General features: G+C 42.7%; 2 protein-coding genes across 2 annotated transcripts; one reads left to right on the top strand and one right to left on the bottom strand.

The window, feature by feature from the left end:
- Positions 1-2,979: 2,979 nt before the first annotated feature.
- On the bottom strand, positions 2,980-9,091 carry c1h4orf33 (chromosome 1 C4orf33 homolog). The gene is made up of 6 exons (XM_048243957.1): positions 8,776-9,091; positions 8,411-8,593; positions 4,796-4,856; positions 4,577-4,628; positions 4,282-4,481; positions 2,980-3,830 (listed from the first exon to the last, which is right to left on the bottom strand). The coding sequence occupies exons 2-6, from the start codon at positions 8,589-8,591 to the stop codon at positions 3,734-3,736; spliced, it is 591 nt and encodes a 196-aa protein (XP_048099914.1). The 5' UTR covers positions 8,592-8,593; positions 8,776-9,091; the 3' UTR covers positions 2,980-3,733.
- An 11-nt stretch (positions 9,092-9,102) lies between these two features.
- On the top strand, positions 9,103-21,788 carry sclt1 (sodium channel and clathrin linker 1). The gene is made up of 24 exons (XM_048243697.1): positions 9,103-9,169; positions 9,521-9,574; positions 9,899-9,985; positions 10,191-10,226; positions 10,471-10,535; positions 10,713-10,765; positions 10,847-10,919; positions 11,040-11,095; positions 11,910-12,045; positions 12,463-12,585; positions 13,297-13,362; positions 14,513-14,583; positions 15,063-15,153; positions 15,702-15,793; positions 16,308-16,485; positions 17,040-17,138; positions 19,172-19,243; positions 19,350-19,424; positions 19,623-19,768; positions 19,904-20,096; positions 20,466-20,662; positions 20,793-20,871; positions 21,137-21,232; positions 21,666-21,788. The coding sequence occupies exons 4-24, from the start codon at positions 10,199-10,201 to the stop codon at positions 21,720-21,722; spliced, it is 2,046 nt and encodes a 681-aa protein (XP_048099654.1). The 5' UTR covers positions 9,103-9,169; positions 9,521-9,574; positions 9,899-9,985; positions 10,191-10,198; the 3' UTR covers positions 21,723-21,788.
- The last annotated feature ends 838 nt before the right edge of the window (positions 21,789-22,626 follow it).

Here is a 22,626-nt window from a genome sequence, read left to right as displayed (position 1 = left end):
CCCATCTCGTTAGCTAACGGGTAATTGGAACCTTTAATGATTGATTTTACCAAATGGCTATTGAATACATGATAATTAAAACAAAGAGAATATACTGGGTCCTGCTTACTAATTAAATTTACCACAAACAAGGACTGAATAGCTGAAACGTAACACTGTGTGAAAACCTCCCTTTCAATAGGTCAGATGTATGTAGTATATTACTGCTCCATTTGGTAAGTTTGTTCTGCAATTGGAAATTGAAAAACACACAAACAAAGTCATGTTGGATGGATGGTTCTTATTAAAATAGGCTCAACATTAAGGAATCCAATACAACTCCCCCCAAATAAAAGTTGGCATTTATCAGATATACTAATATTGGACAGATCAAATATTTTTGATTTATGTGTAGTAGACACCTACTGTAGGGCTACCAAACTGCAACCTGGTTTCTTTCCGTTTCAGAAAATTGTAAAAAACAAGTATATGTAACCCTTGGAAAAGCCTCACAAGCCTCACCACCTCTTAAGACAACCAAAATAACACAAAGAAAACAAAACAAAAAATATATAAAATGTTTCTGGCGAGATGTGTGGTATTGAGGATAAAATTGAAACCTCTTACCAACAATGGATATGTTTTCATCTAGAATACCATGCAGTTTGCCATCATAAGCCAGATATAACATGTCTGTTCAGCCACAGACAACTCCATTATGGGTGGAAAAAATAATGTAAATTAAACGGCAATTTTATCAAAATATCAGTGATTGCTACCGATCTATGCTTTCAGTCTGCCTCCCATCATTGCATTGAGCTTCAGTCTTCTCGTTTTCATGGCCTGCTTCAGATATTTTGCTTGACAGAACACTCTATGGCTATGCAGACTGTAGTTTATGGATTAGCAAAGGAATTCGAAGGTAGCTGTATTAAAACAGCTACCTTCATATGAGGAAAGCTCTTTATTTATTCATACAATCACATGACCTACAAAGAAAGCCATTCAAGTTTCACAATTTCCTTTAGTCAAGTCATTTGACTATTTCTACAATGAAGGAAGGACGTGCTTGAACAAACACCACGTACAGCCTTTTTAATATTAAATGAAGGAAAACGGTAATGACTTAAGTGTCAGGTTATAGCCATAACGGAATCAATTAGCTAAACAATAATGAACTATTTTCTTTTTACAAAGGAAGCAGAGAACAACAATTGCTTTGCTTTAATTCTTTTTTTAATGGCTCTCTTTTCACCACATTTAATTAATAATTTCACCACCTATGCCGCCAGGTTTTAATGGATATGTGTCATTTTTCTCATGAATAAATTATTCACACAAATTATTATTTTCAGCTAATAACAGTGGTAGTTCTTATTGACTTGGTGTAACTAATTAGGTCATTTGCCATTTCTCATGGCTAAATGGAGAAGAATTGCATCTACATGGAGAAATACCAGCTTTTAATTGAGAGTGCATGTACAAGGCATTGTGCAAATACGACCACTTAGCATTCCTATAACTATGAATCATGGGTAGGTTTGATGTATACATGTATACACAACATGCAAACACACAGACAGACAGATAGATAGACAGACAGACAGACAGACATTAACCACAGCTGACAACCTGATGAGACTGGACCTAAGGCCTCATGCATGCCACCAGCCAAAATACATTCAGCACACACAGACCCCAACTTCATCAACATGACAGCCCTCTCTGACAATTTATACCCGTATTCATAGACAGTCAGCAAAGCCCTGCCAATCAACATTAGTGTAAGGGGAGTCAATAATTGGATAGCCATTAGATGCAGTTAACATTTCCCCCACTGCCTGCAGAGGGTAATTCATGGCCATGTTGTGTCTTATTAGGCCACTATTAGGGGCTTAAGTAGTGTGCAGGCTGTTTTTTGGTCAACTGGATTATTCCCAGTTACAATTCAGACTGTACATGTAGTGCTTGGTATAATTAGCAGACATGGGCAACCAATGCTAGTTATAATTTGACAGACCTTGAGTAGTAAGGCAAAAAACAATATTGCATATTTTTGGTATCCTGTTATATTTTTTTACCAAAGCTAGATGGATGCAATGGATGGATGCTCATGAAAGTGATGTATGCTTTAAACCTTTAAACTTTGGGATCTGAAGAAAAGCTTTTGTCTTCAAGGTTATGGCAAAATGTTTTAATGATGTCCTCTTATAGGAGTCACCTTATGCATTTCTATCATTCTTTTTTTCTTATTAAACTAGTTAAGCCACCTGCGCTTTGGGCTCCCCCTTCAAGACTAATCACCACTCAATGAGCTCCAAATCACTGCTGCATCTCTGATGTGATGGCACCATTCTTTCAATATGGCTGTGGAGACACACGGAATTCCAAATTTGCTTGCCTCCACTCCTCAGCACAGCCAAGCTGAGCGATAATAAGGGGCTTGGGGGGTTCTCAAGGTCTAATCACTGTCGGATTTCAAAGCAGGAAGACCAATTAAAACGGATAGGGCTCAATAACGGATTACAAGCCACACACAAAAATCGATGGTCCATGTCTCGGATGAGCAAAGTGTTTTTTTTTTTTTTTTTTTTTTTCTGGTGCAGTATAGCAAGAGCATTGCAAGGACTGGGGTCTTCATAAGGCTTTGAGGTCTGGTTGGGTTAAAAAAAAATACACCTAGTTAGTCCATTTGGAGAATACAAGTAAGTTGAGAAAAGTTACTGATGGAAAGTTTGATGCATCTTAAATGCAGTGGCAAAATTGGTCATTTTCTTTTCTGCATATATAAAAATGGATTGGGTGGTGGACAAAGTCTCATCTTTTCATGTGATTACATATCATAATTTTATAATGAGGGTTTCAAATGGCATCACTCTGATAATGACAGCACTTTGGAAAGAGTTGGGCTGACGTGCCCATGCACACTGGGAGATCTTTTTGGCAGAACATATGTTGCCAGGTGTTTTGTTTTTTTAATGTCAATACTTAATGTAATGCTTTGATGTTTAAGAAACTTTATTCAAAAGACAGATGATAAACATCTTAATAATCAGCATTCAATATAAAATCATCATTATAGAATTATAAATGTGGAGTAATGGGATAGTCCTGGTTTGTACATACATTTTACAAGGAACATAGAGAGAGTCAAAAACTGTTTTGAGAGTGACAACTGCATTAAATATACTCAACGTAATAAACACAACACTGCAAAGTAAGATTCTTCTATGCACACCAAAAGACGTATTTCTCTCAAATTGCTAAGATAATTAATCTACTTGACGGGCATTAAAAGATGCTGATTAAAAAGCTAATTGCCAGCTGGCTGTAGGAATGTCCACAATAACTATTCCCTGTGAACTGAATTTAAAGGTTTAGTGCTCAGACAGACAGATTTGTTTGTGAACAACGATTGAGGAAAAATAACCCTTTTGTGTGCGTAGAGGAAGTCATAAACTATTGCAATTATGTTTCTGTTAAGTATCTATGAACTGCAATTTTGTCAGTGACTTACAGTCACCCTGTTCTACTGTTTCACTTTTACTTATCACCACGCCATTTAATAATATTTTGTTTGTATGATTATTGTGTAGTTACAGTAAGTAGTTATCTGATAAAAGCACTGGGCAGGACAGATCAATAATGCATTTGAACTAATAAACAGCTTATGTTGTCATTGTAATGATAACAAATAAGATAATAAAGAATTAGCCTTTCGAACTTTAGAACTGTAGCATCATGGCTCGAGCAGTCAGCGGTGTCCTTGCCAAAGGTCAGATTCGGGCTGCACCCATCCGTCGCCCATGATACTTTGCAGGCTAAAGGGCTGGAAGTACTCAAGTCGGTGGCTATCAGATAAACACAAACAGAGGATAATGACCTTATTGAGCAAAAAAACTTATTATTTTCTAATAGAATGCATGCATAACAATATTTACAGATAGCCCTGCCTCAATGTTTGCTTAAAACAGCAAGTTTGGTCTAAAACACAGATAACTACATAAACATCATCCCATCAACAACCTGAACTGGTAACTGGTGTCAGCCATAACAGTAGTGCTATGAAGCTTTTCTTACATTTTCATGACGGTTAGCCATCATCACGGAATGGCCAATGATGCCTTTATCTGTCTTTCACATGTTATCATAATGAATTTGAAGATTAAGAACTTGGCAATAATAAGCAACTCAAAAGTGAAAAGTTGTTGTATAATGTTACAACATAGACATCTGACACATAGGAGAAATATGTTCTATTGCGACCATAATGGGGCAACCACTTGGTCATACTGTACTTACAAGTCTGGTCCTTGGCCCTCAACAAGATCTGCCCTAGGTACTGGGTACAAAGCCTCATAGATCCTAGAATCTCCTGATCCATGAATAGCGTAGGAGTTCATCTTATCCACACCTGGTGGAAAATACCTCCAGGGCAAGAGGGCTTCACCCGTCCATTTATTTTCCTTTATTGTGGCACTGAATGTCAGAGGCAGTGCTTGCTTCATGAAAATAAAAAGGGCAGAGAAAATAATTTACCAAATACATTTCAAGCAAGCTGTTTCTAACAACGAGGGATGATGATTCTGTGGCATACCTGAAAAGCATTATGTTTCCCAGACAGCAGAAGAAGCAAATGCTGGCCATGTCTATGGAGCAATCAAACAATAACTCACACATTTGAATAATAAATTCACAGGAAACACAATTATACCACCACCACTAGAGCCTCACATCTCTTCAACACACATTTGTTATTCTACACAAGAGAAAATAAATCAGTAAGTGTTTCTAGAGTGTTGCCAACATAACTTACGGGCACACTTCCACCTCAAGGTACTTCTCATTTGAGCTGTTCAAGAAGAATGATTCAACCACTGTAAAAAAAGTATGTAGTAATGATAAGACAAAATGTACTTGTGATAGTGATAACCAAAGCCATGGATGCTTATTTGTCTTGGTATGGATGATAAAAGGGAGAGAACAACATTAGAATCTGTGCAACTACTGTATATCAGTGGGGGTTTGGTTACTTGCCTTTGCATCCATTTTGAACTGTATTCCTGTTTTGTGACATGACAGATCCATATACGGCTCTGTGACATAAGCCATACTACTGACCTCTAGTGGTTATACAGCTAGAACTGTGTGGCAATTGATGCCTTGCACATGATGTCATGCTTTGTTCGCACCATAGCAATAGCCTAGTGGACGGCAAGAAGACTAATCGAATCAATGGGTTGTAATGGGATGTATCTCACAGCTGGGTGATTGCAGTGAGATTTAACCTTAGTAATGCCCTTCCACCAGACCTTATGCACGGAAGGTTCTTTGGGCAGCTGTGTTGTTACGACATCTTCTGTTATATTCAGCTTCTTACATGTTCAGTTCAACACTGAATATTTTGTTTGCCTAATAATGGCAACTTTAAAGGTGCCCTAAAGTATTTCATTACTTTGTGGTAATGTCTGAAGTTCTACCATGGACTCTGTAACATTTTTTATGAAAAAAATGCCTTGGTTACCTTGTTTCGATTTACGATTTACAGACAGTATCTTCATGAAGTTTAGTGTTTGCAGCCATCTTGAATTTAGTCCGCGAGTGCCGAGAATCCAGTAAGAATGAACTGGTATGATAAGGGATCAGATTCCAAAAATAATTCAGTGGAAATGCATGGATTCCAGTTTCTTCCAGTAGCAGCAACTGGAATCCATGCATTTCCACTGAATTATTTTTGGAATCTGATCCCTTATCATAGCTGTTCATTCTTACTCGTTGCTCGAATTTATCGTGACTAAATTCAAGATGGCTGCAAACGCTAAACTTCGCGGAAGATACTGTCTGTATAAATCTTCTTGTAAGTAAACTACCAGTGCTTTTTCAAAGTTCTCAATGTCTCGTTTTAAATGTCAGGGCCCTCGGAAGTCTACCAATGAAGTGTGGAGATACATTGAGCCTCGTAAATGGGTGTAAAACAGTGATTTATTTGCATGGCTAGCCCGATGCCGAAGCACCACTATTGAAAAAGCTGTTGGTAGCATCGGCTAACTAGCGCCAGATTTTGGAGTGCAGGGGACAAGCCGAGATGGGCTATGAGACATACGTTCACACTCAGTATCATGTTTCAATACACTTTAGGTCAATATCACACCGGAATTCTCCTTTAAACCTGTATAACATTTCACTTCCTTGAGTTGACAATAGCGTTTCACTTACGGACTGGGCACTGGTCGTAGACAGCCGCGATGGTAGCCTACTGCCCCATCTTTGACACTGTTCCAAAAAATAAACTGAAGCCATTTGATCCTCAAGTCTGGGTTCTTGGGCAACATGCATTGTTGAAGTTCTATTCCTGCATAGTGCACAAGCCCGTTGACGTTAAGCCATCCTTGCATACGAAAACCGTCACTGAGCTAGACGAATTCTGTGTGCGCGGTCTCAACTGGGCGAGCTCATGAATAGTAATGAGCTCATTCAATTCCACATCAGACTGAGCAGCTTTTGTAATTGGCCTGATTTCTCAGCTTATTTCTTTTCAGTGGCTAGAGCTGACAGAAGAGGTAGCTGTTCATTTTCACATTCACGACATAACACAAACACATATGGACCTAACCTATTTCAAAAAATACAATACAAACGGTTTTGTGTGGCAGGGCACCTTTAACACACACATAAATGCTTCTACATTGTAACATGCTGATTCATTAAGTGCAACACCCAACCAGGTCCGTGTTGACACTGATTACAACAAATAGTGGCGGCTAAAACACACTTGGCTCCATCCGGGGAAAAAATGAGCTTGGCTAAAGAGCCTTTCGTGCATAAGGTGCATTAGAGCCAGAGGTGAGGATAAGCAGTGCTCCCATGCAATTATTTTAGAATTCACGACTAAATGCTCTCTTCTAAATCAACACTAATAGCCTAGAGGTGTTGTCAACTTCCTTTATCAATGTAAACAGAGTCATTTCTGTTAGGGTTTTTGTATATTTGAAGGCAATTTACATCAAAGTTTGAAATGTAAAAGTCTGAATAGCTCATTCTTCTCCCTCCCATACTAGCATACTAAGTTTTACCTTTAGTTGACTATCTGCAGCCTTTGACACATTGAACCATGACATTCTCCTCTCTATATTGAGCAAGGAATTTCTGGGAAAGCTCTTATTGGTTCACCTCACAGGACGTTCATTCAGTGTGTTTTGGCAAGGACAGGTATCAAACTCTGACGACCTTGTCACAGGTGTACCTCTGGGATCAGTACTGGGGCCCCTTATGTTTTCCATTTACACCCCTTACTTAGCGAGATCATTAGCTCCCATAGATTTGCCTATCACACAGATGGTAGCCTACTTAACTTACCTGTCTGTCCCACCTGATACCATTTCTGCTTGGATTTCTGCATGCCGCAGGAGTATTTCAGTCTGGATGAAAGATCAACACCCTCAGCTTAATCTGTTTAAGACTGAGCTTCTGGTATTTCTAATACAGCTATTTTCCAACAGATCAGCATCTAACCTGGCTTATTTTCACGGACCCCTGCTAAAACGGCATGTAACTTCGGTGTCATAATTGACGACCGACTAAATTCCTTTGTGCATGTTGCCTCAGTCACAAAGTCATGTTGGTTTATCCTACATAATACTGATGAAAGATAAGACACAGTTTATTGTGCAAGCAATGGTTATTTCCAAACTGGACTTTTGCAAAGCACTGTATGCTGGCCTACCTGTTTGTGTAGTGAGACCATTACGGATTTATTCAAAATGTAGTGTCTGGTCTTTAATCAAAGAACAAAGACACTTGTAGCTCAAGATTCCTCACTCTCGCCTATGGGACATTTCCCGGATCTGCACCTTGCTATCTTACTTCAAAGATCCACTTCAAAGATCCAGTTCTAAGTTCCATCTTGCCCACTGTGGTCCTCTGATGAGCGAGAGGTCAAATGTCAAAATATTTTCTTCTGCGATTCCCCTATGGTGGAATGATTTACCTAATACTTTTTGGGTCTTCAAAAAGCATCTACTGAAATTCGCTTGAATTTCCCCTTGGGGATCAATAAAGTATCTATCTATCTACCATCTGTTTACCTTGTATTTTTAATACAATCACAAACTGTTAGTCATCAATGGTACATGTTGTTATGTACTTTCTTAGAAGCATTCTATTGTATTTTCACTTTATCAAAAAAAATTACAGTCTGGAAGATTAGCCAATACTGTATTGCCGTGCTAATCCCAACCTGCAGCCATCCCAAATCCTATAGCCTACCTAAACTGTGAAACTGATGCCACATTTCTTGCCATTCATAGATTGAGGAAATTAACACAACACAGATATAAAGGGGTTACACAACCACGAAAGACACTGGTTCATATATAGCCTAACCCAATAGCACTGGTGAGTTTATTTACTTCCACTGAGCCAATTTACGCACCTTCATAATCCCACAGTCCAGGGAAAGGTTGCCCAGGGGGACCAGGTGGAGCTGGCGGATCATTGAAAAAGGGAGCAGAAACCTCCATCCTTAAGCCCCCTTCACCAGATGAAAATCCGATTTTAACTGGATCATGGTTGACTGGTAAACTGTCCCAAGTATGCTTAATCTGGTACTTCATATCTGCTTGATCAGGGGGGAAATATTATAACAAGTAACTATATTTGTATTATGTATTTGTATGCCTTATTGCAGAGGCCTACATCTAAGACATGAATAGAACTGCACTTAAAGGCTGAATTAAACACTGAGTTTGAATTAAACATTTACATCTGACAGTTTCTGAGTTTGTTAATTCACGTTACCTCAGTCCACAGCCAGCATCTGCAAAGCATAGAGAACGGGATCTTGTTCGACTTTTATATCACAAGGAGACAATCCAAACTCATAAACCCATAAAAATGGGTAAGGTTCACATTCTAGGGATCGTGTTTCGGAATTCTCTCACACACATCTAGCACGTGATGTCACAGGCTGTGCAAAAATGACATAGCCTTTGTTTCATGCTACCGATAGATACTTTAGTCCTATACTTCAGTCGGAAAGGGAGAGCAGGCTCTGTTACGTCTCAGCAGACACATCTATTACAAATGTTGACATATTTTCTGTCAGTGGACCAGAAAATGGTCCATTTCCGTGATTGAGAATTCCAGACACACGCACAACGTCGATTTGGGCTATTTTGATTGGTCGAGCCTGGTCAGTTCAAACTCGATGGCGGAAGGGTTTTAAATGTTTGGCTTAAAGTTTGATAGGTGCCAGGTATTTTGTAAAACGACGTGCATTAAACGTTACCATTGTAAAATTAATGTAATTAAAATCAGTTTTATTGCAGTACAGTATTTGTGAACAACAACAAAAAGTTAATCAGCAGAAACTAGCTGCTGCAAACAGAAGCCTAGCATTTAGATTAACCTTTAGAGCTAGCATGTAGCGTTGTTTACTAACATTTCGAGCTAACGTTATATGGGTTGGTTATTTAAGATGCTGACACACAGACTTTTCTGTAAAATGTTTCATTTCTAATCTTAACGTTGCGGTGATGCAAAGGCAAGGCGCATCCTTATTATTCGGGTTGGACGTCTATTTACCATAACCAGCTAGGTATGTTAGCTTGTGTGTTGTCCACTCATGTTATTCTTAACGTTAGCTACCACGCTATCTCTCTTGACAATTTGGGTGAGAAATGACATTTCAACGACAACGTTACTTTTTTCCTACACTGTATTGTAGTCATTGGTTAACGTTATGTTATTTGCATCAATTGCGTGTTGTTGACTATTGTTATGCATGTAGGCAAGTGTAAATGCATGCAGACTACCATCTCATTTCCCTGGAGAGGCGTTTGTTTTTTACCTGTTGTTATGTAGCTACTTAGCTATGTATGCTGCGGTCTCCCTAATAACGTATGTGGTTGTACATCTCTAGCGCTAGACAGCGGACTAACGAGGTTCAATCACGACTTCCACACGACCGCGCGTCCAACCACTAGGTCATTAATTTAATCCAGCTAAGGTTTGTTACTTTTGTTACTAAATGTGTTACTAAATACCAGATTAACCAATTTGTTTAACATGGATGATATTGCATTGCAACTGCTTAGATTGTTTTGACTATCTGCTTTTGTGAGGATTTGGTTACTGGATTAACTGTAACGTTATCGGCTAGTTAGCTAACGCTGGACGATAATCAATAAAACATTTATCGTACGTTAATGCAGGTTGCAGGATGTCAACAGAAAACGAATTTCGGCAGGGTAAGTATTATTCACCTGATTGGCATGCTATTAATAACACTTAGTAAAAGGTGAATCGACATCCCCTAGCCTGCCTGCAACATGCTAAATGCAAGACTGAGCAGTGCATCTTGGGGTTACAGCAGTGCATCTTGGGGTTGGTAGTGACATTGCGTGCAGACAGGATTATCTAGCTCTTGGTACTTGAATGGTTCTACTGAGAACATACGGTCATACGGTTTATTCCTACTGATGCATTCCCCAGGTCCCCAGCAATCTGCTGGTAGTGGGTACCATGATCCTCAAGTCTCTTCTGCAATGTTTACACAGGTATTTTTTGTAATCTATTTGATAAATCCCAAGTGCATCATCACACCCTTGTCAGGAACTACCGCTGACAGTCTGCCATATGGCCACTGAAATGACAAGTTAAATGCAAACTTACCCAGATACATCAGTTATCTATGTCCATTCAGTCTCTCTAAAATGCTTCCTTTTCCCCTAAAGCATGGTGAGCACATGGGCTTGGACCCTCTTGATCCTTGGTCAATGGACAGAAGGTTAGTGATGCAGCCTTTGTGTTTCATTGCCTGACACAAAAAAGATACAAGCATGACCACATTATTCTATGTCCCTGACAGCATCATGGCTCCACTTATAGCAGAATATGACCGCCATATCGATGACATGACCAGGCAGCTGCAGCTGTATCAGGTGCAAACAGGCTAAATTTAAACATTCATCTTAACATTGTAATTTTCCATACTGCAAGGGTTGGCAGTGAAACGCATGTGCATCACTGACTCTGCTTTAATGTGTTTATTGTATGCACAGAGGCAGATGGCTGACATCAAAGTGAAACTGGAGACTGTTATTCAAGAAAATGAACGGTATGTCACCAACGAAAGTGAAAATCATGTTTGAGTGCAAATGATAGAAGTCTGTTAAAGAAGTCTGTTTTGTGTCGTGGCAGATTGCACTGGCAGAACAAAACTGGCCTTAAATCTCTTTTTCTCATTGGAAAACAGATTTTATGGTCTTTTTTCATGAGTCACAAATGGGCCGTGTATTCAGCAGTACTGTTCTTGATGTTAAGGTGAAAGTCAAAGTTAACTGGTATTTAGCAGACACTTTTTTTTTTTATCCAAAGTGGCGCGGACTCGCAATGGTAGGTTTCTGGGAACCAAACCCAGGCTGACTGATGGTCAGACAGTATTAAATACCAGTATCAAGTAATACTTAAATTTCCCCTTGGGGATCAATAAAGTATCTATTTATTTATCTATCGATCGATCGATCGATCGGTCGCCGCCACTGCTCCACCACGCCCATGGCAATGATGATGTAGTGATACTAATTAGACACTGCAGCATGCTAGTCTTTATATTGATGCATTGTTTACTCCATCTTGCACATATTTGATAGTGTGGGAAATATTATGGAGATTAACCCTTAAAATGCCCTCACAACTTACCTGAATTTGGACATTTCATGACACACAGCTCATGGGGTTCAAAATGGTTTGGTTTCAAAGCCAACTGACCTTTGCTCCCCTGTTAACCTCAAAGTTTGGCATATCTTTAAAAGTAAAAATGCCCCTCTGCATACACTGATCTCCAAAGACTGTAGTGAGCTGTTGGTACATCTCCACAGTCACAGTCAATGTTGTCATTTGTCTAAAGTGTGTTTGTTTATGGGGTTAAGTCTGCATGCGGAGCTCCGCGCGTCAGTGGAGAAACAGCTCCAGGCATTGCCAGTGGGGTCTGGCTTGGATGGGGAGTCCGTGGCCGACGACGTGATCCTAAAGAGCCTAAAGGATCAGCTGGAACATTCCGGAAATGTGAGTTCATGGAAACCCTATGTTTTTTGCCCACATCATGTAGCCTTCATCAGCAGGGCGCAGAATTCACTTGAAAAAGTGATTGTCAGCTTGACAAACAGGCATGAGCTTTTGGTTCCAAATCCATCTAATGGTTGCCATAATTATTCACCTTCATTTTGAGGTGTGTGTGTGTCTGCGTCTGTGTGTGTGTGCACGTGTGCACTGCAGTATTGGTTAGACTAAACCAATCTGAATTGAAAAAGGTTTAAATTGTTACCACCGAATGGTAACACTGTTGCTACAGGAGGCAACCAGGGATAATGAAATGGTCGCCACCTTGATTGCCAAGGACAACTGACGGCTATTAATGTGAAGTCCATATCAGATTAGCCTTTTTTCATGAAAGTGTGTTTGTGTGTGTGCGTTCTCCTGCAGGAGAAGCAGTGGGCTATGGAGATGTGGCAGACCGCTGTGCAGGAGCTGGAGAGGCTGCAGAAGTTGCATCAGAGCTCTGTGACGGATGGCCAGGCACAGGCTGCCCAGCACCAACAGCTCAGAGTGAGACAGGATGTCAACACAAGTCTCTCTCTCTCTCTCTCTCTCTCTCTCTCTCTCTCTCTCTCTCTCTCTCTCTCTCTCTCTCTCTCTCTCTCTCTTTTTCTCTCTCTCTCTCTCTCTCTCTCTCTTCTCTCTCTCTCTCTCTCTCTCTTCTCTCTCTTCTCTCTCTCTCTCTCTCTCTCTCTCTCTCTCTCTCTTCTCTCTCTCTCTTCTCTCTCTCTCTCTATTTCTCTCTCTCTCTCTCTCTCTCTCTCTCTCTCTCTCTCTCTCTCTCTCTCTCTCTCTCTCTCTCTCTCTCTCTCTCTCTCTCTCTCTCTCTCTCTCTCTCTCTCTCTGCTTGTCAGACTGGTGGTTCATGGAATTCAGGAAACTTGCACCGTTATTGTGCTGCATCATCTTTCATTTCATTTTTCAAGTACAGCACAGAGATGTATTTAAATGAAAATAAATAACATTCATTTGTTTCACCTAATCTGTCTGGTGAATGTACCATCATCCATACTGTATCCTCTGAGCTGCTATTATATTTTATGGCCACTGGAGGGCGCTAGTGTACAGTATTATACAGAGCTGTATATATATAGACGGCTCTGTATAATACTGATTTGTACTACAAACTTCTTTGATAATGAATTTTATGACTGACATGTCAAATAGCTGTCTGCTTCTTGTGTCATTCTTGTGTTTTGTTATGTTTGTCATATTCCATAGAACCAACTAGTGCAAGTCCAGCAGCACCTACAGCAACTGCAAACCATGAATCAGAAGCTTGAGTTGGTAAGATGCTTTCTCTGTCCATGAAACATATTGATAAATGTTCAAAGACATGTTATGTCCTCAATGCTTTCAAGTATCATTCACACAATGGAAAAGACTATATCAAGTTGCCACTAGGTCATTAGTCCTACACGTAGGTAGTACACTTCAGATGGTCATCTTCAACATGGTATTCCTACAGCTTAAACAGTTTAACTGTAGGAGTACTGTGAAGCAGAGCAGCATGTTAGTCAACGTCACAGATTAGTCAACACTTAAGTGTAGTCATTAAGTATTTACCACAGATATGTGATTGGATCTGGGAAAACCCATGACATGGTGAAATTTCACAAACTTAACATTCTGATACCATCCTAGCCGATGATGTCAAGGATGTTGCTAGGGAACGGTATCCAGGATGTTGCTAAGATGGTATCAGACTCTTAAGTTGGTGACATTTCACCTGAAAGGGTTGAAACGGAGCAGTAATCAAGGATTTTTGATTTAACCATGTGATGGGATTTCCCAGATCCCATCTTATATGTGAAGTGTATAATTCCTTTAACGGAGCCCTGTTCATCAGGTAACTTGCTCGTAAGTGTGTTTGCAGCATAAACCCTCCTCTGTGGCTTGTTAAACACGGAGGCATCTTGCTCTCCTTTAAGTCTGCTGTTGCATAATGTTCTCAGACGACAGGTAATCCCTAACGCTGCTTGTTGGTAATGTGCTGCAGCGTCCCTCGACAGAGACTTAACGTTACCTCTGCTCATGCTCTGACCGATCCCTGATCACCTGAGCGCCTGTCCGCCCCAGAACCCGAGCGGCTCCACCTCTAAGGTCTGCTCTGCCGCAGGGCAGCCGGTGAGGGGGAAACCCTATCCACCTCCCTGTACTGATGAATGTTTGATGACCGGCCTGGTGGGTGGGGGCCTCTCGCGTGCAGTCATTCCCCTCTTGTGGTGCTGTCTCTCAGGCCCTTTTCCATTTCTCCTGGGGGAGGGTCTTTCCTTTTTAGCTTCTCTACTTTTTCTCTCACAAGTATTACCCCACTGACCCTCCACTGCCCTCCTCACCTGTGTGTGTGTGAGGTGGGTAGGGGGAGGGGGGTGTTTGTCTGGACTGTGTAGTTATCATGCCTCACCGGAACCTGTGTCTCTCGTGCCAAACACAGACGAACCAGCAGTTCCTGAAGACGGTGACGGAGCAGAGCACGGAGCTGGAGGAGGTGCGTGGTCAGCTCAGGTAAGCCCATCGGGAGCACACCTGTTCTCAGAGGGGTCATTAACCCACATAGACGCGTCAAGGCTGTCAAAGCAGCATCGTCTGGGCCAGAGTGTACTTGATACAGTGAGGATCAGTATGAATGCCTAGTTAAACAAAACAAGTACCTGATAGAATATGTTAGTTGGTATGATGATTGATCTATATTCAGGTAATTATAACCCCACAGAAATGCCCATGGAGCCTGCTCTGTTGGTGATGTTTTTTGCCTACAAAGGTTGCTTTGTTGGTGATTTCGTATTTGATGTTAAATAGGCCCGATTGTTGATTGGCCGCTGTGGGAAATGCCCTACCTATAGCACAAGGAATTTAACACCTCGTGTTAAACTCCTGTCTGTCATACCATTGGAGAAACACAGATGTTTTTGATAAAATAAATCGTAGTTGGTTATCTGTTTAAAAAAAAAAACATCGTCTTTGATGGCCTCTCTCTCCCTCAGGCAGGCGAAGCTGGACCTGAGGACGGCCACTGGCAAAGTGGAGGAGATGACTCGCCTCCTGCAGAGTGTCCAGGACCAGATGCAGAGGAAGGTGGGAGGCACACCTGCTCCCTGAGCACTGCACACCTCACACCCTACACTCCCTCCTTCACACCCTACACTCTCTCCTAAACTCCCTCCTTCACACCCTACACTCCCTCCTTCACACCCTACACTCTCTCCTTCACACCCTACACTCTCTCCTAAACTCCCTCCTTCACACCCTACACTCTCTCCTTCACACCCTACACTCTCTCCTTCACACCCTACACTCCTTCACACCCTACACTCTCTCCTTCACACCCTACACTCCTTTACACCCTACACTCTCTCCTTCACACCCTACACTCCCTCCTTCACACCCTACACTCCCTCCTTCACACCCTACACTCCCTCCTTCACACCCTACACTCCCTCCTTCACACCCTACACTCCCTCCTTCACACCCTACACTCTCTCCTTCACACCCTACACTCCCTCCCTCCCTCCCTCCACAAAGAGCCTGCCTGCAGGCTTGTCCCAGGTGCTGGATCCAAGCTCTTTGTGTTGTTTAACAGTCTGAAAGTGAGACCATCTGAAATCTGTGTGTGTGTGTTTCAGGAGGACGATGCAGCTGAGGCCCACGGCAGAGAGGAGACGTCTGACCGGCGGCTTCAGCAGCTGCAGACTGCATTGGGGCAGCTGGAGAGCAGGTGTGTGACCCAGCCCCCACGCCGCCGCCAACACACTCGTCACTCAAGACACATGACCACTTAGTAGATACTCAAAGGCTGAGATCTTCCTGGAATCGTCCATGCTCATAGGCTGACTGGAATAAAAACCTGCAGTGCTTTTCAGTACGCCACATGGTGGTGGTAACAGTTGCCACTGCCATTCATTCAGCTGTGGACCAGTCCATTTAAGATTTGAAAATCGATAGCTATACATAATTGCTTTGGGAGATTTCTGTTGACTTCAGGCACAGACGTCCTCCTTACTTTAAGCTCTGTGCTCAGCTCTGTGTTGGCCGTTTGCGTGCCGTGTGCTGTGGCCATTTCTTTCCATTCGTATTCACATAGTGGATGGAAACGGCCACAGATTTGCATTTCTGTAGCCGAAGTTTCACGCGTTCACATACTTTATGGGCACGCGTAAAACTTTGGCTACAGAAATGCAAATGAATGGAGACCGGTGTGTGTGTTTCGCCTCCCGCGGCGGCTCCGCCAGGCTGAAGGCGGCGACCCAGGAGGCGGAGCAGGTGCGTCGGGAGCGCGTGACGTGGGAGCGGCAGGTGGGCGAGCTGCAGGGCCGCTGCTCCACGCTGGAGGAGGAGAAGTACGAGGCCTACGCCAAGGTGCGCGACTCCATCCAGCTGGCCGAGGAGGCCTCGCTACAGAAGGAGCAGGTGAGCAGCACCAGAGACAAGGCCCAGGAGAGGACACATTTGGACTGGGAGGGGGAACTCCGACACCATTAAAGGCCCCCCAAAACAGCACATAAACTCTTAATAGGGCAAACAGCACTTCTGCCGCAATGAGCAGGTCTTATAACTTGTAAAACAGCCATAGGAAGTTTGGTGGGGGTAGGATCTAAATGGAAAAGAGCTGCTATGCTACAGGAATTCGGAGAGCTCTTTCTACAGACTGCTGTCGGTGCATTCCCTCTATATTGTATCGGAGTTAAGTTCATACTTATGTCTATTTAGTTTCTTTATTATTGTGCTTCTCAACTGTAAGGGGCAAATCTTTTTTAGTGTTGCTTTAAGCCTTACAGTTCGATGTTCATTTACAGAAGATGATAGGAAGGTTGTGTTATATTCTAGATATTGATTAGATTATTAACCCATTCTTTTGTTTGTGTCATCCATGGGACGATTTGCAAAAGCTCAAGTGTCTCCCTGTGACTGAGTTTGTAGTTGAGGTGAGTGAGGTTACTGACTGTGGTGTGGTGTGACTTTAGGCTCAGTTGCGAGAGAAACAGAAGGTGGAGGAGCTGGAGAAGATGAAGGAGGCCATGAGACAGCTGGTCCAGGATGCCGCCATCAGAACCCACAAGGAGGTCAGTGTTCAGCCCTGCTCGGCCCGTCCGTGCCAAAGAGATCCACATTAAGTGACACTGACTGAAATGAGGCTTATTTCTGCCACTAGTGTTCTCAGAATTATTTTCCTTTCATGAAAACTCTCAATGTTGCAATGCTTGTTTTTTTTTTTTAGCATTCTGAGAGCTTCTGGTTGAAACTGTGTGGTTAGTGATAAAGTAAAAAGTTGGTCAGATGTTATCTGAAATGATACCTTTGAAATAAAATGCGAAGTGAAACACAGTTGAGAAAATGTGCCAAACAACCACGCTTCACCATCATGACTATGACTAAGGCGCACTCTACACTGTCAATCAAACACAGCGTCACACAACAGTGTTTCGAAACACTTGCGCTTCGAAAACGCGACGCTGATTTGAAACATCAGTTTCGAGGATCACATCCCTATTGAATGGTAACTTGTAAGGAAAGGGCCGATACTTTGGCACAAACCAATGGTACTATCCCACAGCATCCTAATGTGATATAAGTGAGGACATCTTGGGGTTTCTACAGTGTTACTAGGGTTGTGATATCTGGAATTGAAACCATATGGACTGTGATGCCGAGCAATAATACAGCTTAATTACAGTATTGTTTTTTCAAGTGCTTGTTCAGCTTTTGCAGATCCTTGGGATCTGTGCATTGGAAGCAGACTCATAACAGTTGTAAATCTGGATTTGTATTTATGTAGTCCCTAGGTCAGAAATTTCACCTGCGTTTGCCTGGTAAACATTTTAAGCTGTTTGAGTAGAGAAAGTAGTCACAGCACCACTATGAATCAGGCAAGTGGTATTAATCTTTATTATACGGCTCTTCACAATGCTAGTAGAACGCTCCATTGACTTTAATGGGATTTCCCAAAGTTCTAGCTGTAAATAAATTCATGTAATTACCGCTGCAAACATATAATTACCGCTGTCAATGGCAACGGGTTTTGTGCTTCTGATACGTCTTTCATATCACTACGCAAGGACTGGAACTTCATTCAAACGTGAAAGCAGACGGTTGATCAGCTGTGTTCTAAAGAGTGTTTGATTTAAGTTCAGCAGCGTGTTGTTGCGAACTATTTGTTTCTCAGCAAATGCCACGATGAACGGTAATAAATAGGCTAGGTTATGTAGGCCAAAGTGATATTGTGGGGAGTTTATTATTTCGTTTTGGCAAGTAGCCGTATAATAAGCGGGATAATGTATAGAATGCCGGTCATTACTGTGAAAATAAGTCCCTTCAGGGCGGAACAAGACCCCTCCGCTGCGGGTCCGGTTCGCCCTGTCAGGACTTATTTTCCCAGTAATGACCGGCGTTCTATACATTATCCCTTACATAGTGGTGTCTTGCAGATGGGATCCATGTAAAGATGGCATGAAAGGGAGACTTGTCTGGAATGCCAGATGCTTATCAAGAGATATTTGATCAAAGATGAAATGATGGTGGTAGAACGTGAAGTAAGCGGTTGTTTATAAGTATAAGTATATATACTCTTTTGATCCCGTGAGGGGAAATTTGGTCTCTGCATTTATCCCAATCCGTGAATTAGTGAAACACACTCCGCACACAGTGAACACACATTGAGGTGAAGCACACACTAATCCCGGCGCAGTGAGCTGCCTGCAACAACAGCGGCGCTCGGGGAGCAGTGAGGGGTTAGGTTCCTTGCTCAAGGGCACTTCAGCCGTGCCTACTGGTCGGGGTTCGAACCGGCAACTCTCTGGTTACAAGTCCGAAGCACTAACCAGTAGGCCACGGCTGCCCCAAAGCAGCATTTTTAAGGCAGTAGTTGGAAAAGCGTTTAAGCAGCATTTTTAAGGCAGTAGTTGGAATTTAATGTTGCTGCAGAGGTTTTGGCCTCAGTTAAGAATTTGTGCAGTTGTAAATGTTTATGTAATTACCCTGTCAATGCATAGCACATTCTTTTGATTGCTTATGATTAACGATTACGGTCAGCCATGGGTAGCTCAGTCAGGCGAGTCGTGTTTGTCCCTGTGCCGGTGACAGCCTTGTTGTGTTCCAGGTGGAGAACGTCAGGAAGCAGTGTAACATCCAGATCCATCGGATGGCGGAGGAGCTCTCGGCTCTCCAGCTGGTATGTGCCGCGCCACTAGTTGTGTCTGGTAGGTGTGTGTTTTTGGGATGTGGAACCTCAGAGGGGGTCGTGCAGCTGATTGTGTGTCCTCCTCGGCTGCCCGCAGGAATGTACTGATAAAGAGGCTCAGATCGAGCGCTCCCATCGCGAAAGGAAGGCAGTGGAAGAGGAACTGGAGAAGGTGAGCACCAGGGGGCCTTCCTGCGGAGGAGGTTAGACTGACCTGCAGGCTGGCTGACCTGACCCAGAGCACAGTTCAAAACAAAAAGGGCTGGATCCTACTCTTACACAGCCACATTTCAATTCTCCACTGTACTAATTGAACCAACTACTGTAGAGTTTACTTTGTGTGTGTGTGTGTGTGTGTGTGGTATTGTAGATGTACAAAGAAGGGCGGAGCGGAGAGCCAGAGTTCCGTAAGATGGAGGTCCTGCATCAGCGGTGTCTGAACGCTGAGCGCCTGAAGGACGACATGCACCTCACTCTCCAGACCACACAGACCAAGATGAAGAAGATGGAGATGGAGTGAGTTCTATTCAAACACTTTAACATGCTTTTAACAAACCGCATTGAAAATGAGTCTTGGGGCGTATGCATGGACACACTTTGTAGGACATGAGTCCCACACTTTGTAGGACACAGGTGCGCTTGTGTGTGTAGTTACACAGAGGAGCTGTCGCGGTGCCAGGAGGAGGTGCGGCGGCTGCAGGCTGCGTTGGCGGGCGCGCGGGACGACTGCGGCTCCATCAGCGAGGAGCGTCTGCAGCTGCAGCAGGAGAACCAGCAGCTGCGCAAGGACATGGAGGAGCAACGTAAAGCCAGCCTGCTCGCGCAGAGGAAGGCCAAGCAGCAGGTGTGTGTGTGTGTGTGTGTGTGTGTGTGTGTGTGCGTGTGTGTTTGTGCGTGTGTGTGCGTGTGCATTTCAGACATGGACATCCTCACTGACATATCTGCCCAAAGCCAACACACCTCTGGCAATTGTCTACACATCAAATGGCCTCCAAACTTTTTTTTCCAAACCTCCAGGTTTCAATATAGGAAGATACATTTTTGTATCTATGTAAAATATAAAGATCGGAGGATATAATTAAAAGTGTATGTAGCTCTTTCCACAACAACACAATGGGTATACGTTCTTAAACAAGCATTTATTTGGACATTGGACACTGAAGAAGGGTGTGTGTGTGTGTGTGTCCGTCCGTCCGTCCATCCATCCGTCCAGGTGTCCCACATGGAGCAGGAGTTCTCGGTGAAGGAGCAGGGCCTGGACGCTCGTCTACGTGAGTTGGAGGAGAGCCGGCAGAGCTCCAGCGCTGACCTCACACGCCTGCTGCTGGCCCAGCAGAAGACCACCAGGCGCTGGAAGGACGAGGCCAAGAAGCTAGCAGACGCCTTCGAGAGCAAGCTTAGCAATCTCAAGTAAGAGCAACCCCCCATTCAGTGTATTGGTATCTCAGACTCTGAGCACTCAAATGTGGATATTGTGGAGGGACTTAGCATTTGTAGTTGCACTGATACTCAGCAGCATTCTCACCCATTTCTGTTTCAGGAGTGAACTTCTGAGGCAGAAACAGCGATCACAGGAGCTTGAAAATCAGCTAGAAGCAGACCATGAAAGAACCCTTGAGGCAAGTGTCATGTCTATTGTGTGTTACATCCTCAGGAGCAAAATAAAGTATGTCTGGTTTAGATTGGCAGTGTACCAGTTGAGGCCTCAAGACTTTGGCTTGGCATTGAGGCTATGGCAGAGCATGTTAGACTAGCTCAATACTGCATGTGCTAATCTTTGTATCTAATACAAACTTGCCAAGCTTGATTAGTGGAAGTCCACCCTACTGTGTCTGTGGCTGACGTGACATCTGGTCGTTGTTTCTCTGTTCTGTGGCTGGGCAGTATGAGCGGCAGGTGTCGGAGTACCAGGAGAGGAACGGCCGTCTGCAGAGACGGCTCTCTCAAGCGGAGCAGAGAGCGGCTTCAGCTTCACAGCAGGTAGGGCTCATCATACATAGAGCCAGCATGTATGGAAAATGCTTCCAGAACTGTTGTCCTGACATGACAACCTTATGTGTTGAGCATTCTGGGGCATGACCCAGGTGGGTGTTACACATTGGTGGTGGTTAGTCAGTTTCCCCCTTCATTGTGAAGTTCCTTGATGAAGTGCTATATAAATGCAAGTAGTTGTTGTTTTTGTTGATCCCACCGCTGCTCACAATTCCTTCCTTGACATTAATCATTTGCATATCACCATGGATGAAAACGTGCACAGGCTCATGTTTAGCGTAGCTGAATTTTCATGAATGCTCATGCAAATGAGTTGAATGGAAACTCAACTATAGAAATGAAATCATCTACAGTAAATGGAATGTGTGAAATTACCTGTAGACCTTTTCCAACTTACTTCCCCTTTTCTCTGTTTGTGCAGCTCACTATACTTCAGAGACGGAAAGCTACTTCCCTGATGGATCTGGAGACTTTGTAATTAGTTGGTATCTCTCTCCCTTGCTCATTTTTAAAAAAAATAAAATAAAAGTGTTTGTGACAAACATTAAAGCGGAACATGACATTTTCCTTCAGTACTGTAGAGACTGTAACCCACCACTGACCAGATGCCTTTTACAGTCATGGAACCTTTTGTGGTGATTTAAGGTTTCACCCAGAAGTTTTAACAGCATTAACCATAGAGGTAACACACACGCTGCTTTAATATTGGTATACAATATGAGGGTTCCCTGTGGCCTGATTCTGTTTCTCATTCAACAACTTTTACTTCCACAGCCAGTGACCTCCATGCCTTAATAACCAATGCAATTCCATTGTCATCTAAAATGAGCATGCTCAGAATTTACCAGCTGAAAGTAATCGATATTGCAGTAAGTTGTGAACTGCCCAGTAATCAAATACTTCTACAAGGTAGAATACTGCAGATCATGAAAATACCGTACTAATACTTAAGAGATGGATATTATAACAAAGTACTCTTCCACTGAGTATGTACAAATGAAAAAGACTATGCTACTAGTCCACCAGCTTACTTTGACTTGTTCCTGTTAGCTACTGAAGGTTTTTGTCTTTTCAGTTCACAAAAATATGAATTGCTATTCATCACTCTCACCACTGGGTGGCAGTGCACTAAGACTAATTATTAATCAGGGCCTGAGAATCACCTGGCCTTCATTTGCTCAGCGGTCAAGCACTTGATTAAAAATCCATCACTGCCACTCCCTTTATTTTGCTCTTACATATATGCCAATGTTGACAGACTAATGCCGGTCCAATATGCCCTTGAAATGGGAGTTGTTAAGCTGGAACAACACTTCAGATATTTTTAGCTTTGATCAGTTATCTAATGTTCATGCTCAGCCTACCTCTGTAATTTTATGTGC

The sequence above is a fragment of the Alosa alosa genome, chromosome 1 (assembly GCF_017589495.1).
Source record: "Alosa alosa isolate M-15738 ecotype Scorff River chromosome 1, AALO_Geno_1.1, whole genome shotgun sequence".
NCBI classification, from domain to species: Eukaryota; Metazoa; Chordata; class Actinopteri; order Clupeiformes; family Clupeidae; genus Alosa; species Alosa alosa.
Note: the sequence above shows the minus strand (reverse complement) of the source record. Positions and strands in the feature narration are given on the sequence as shown.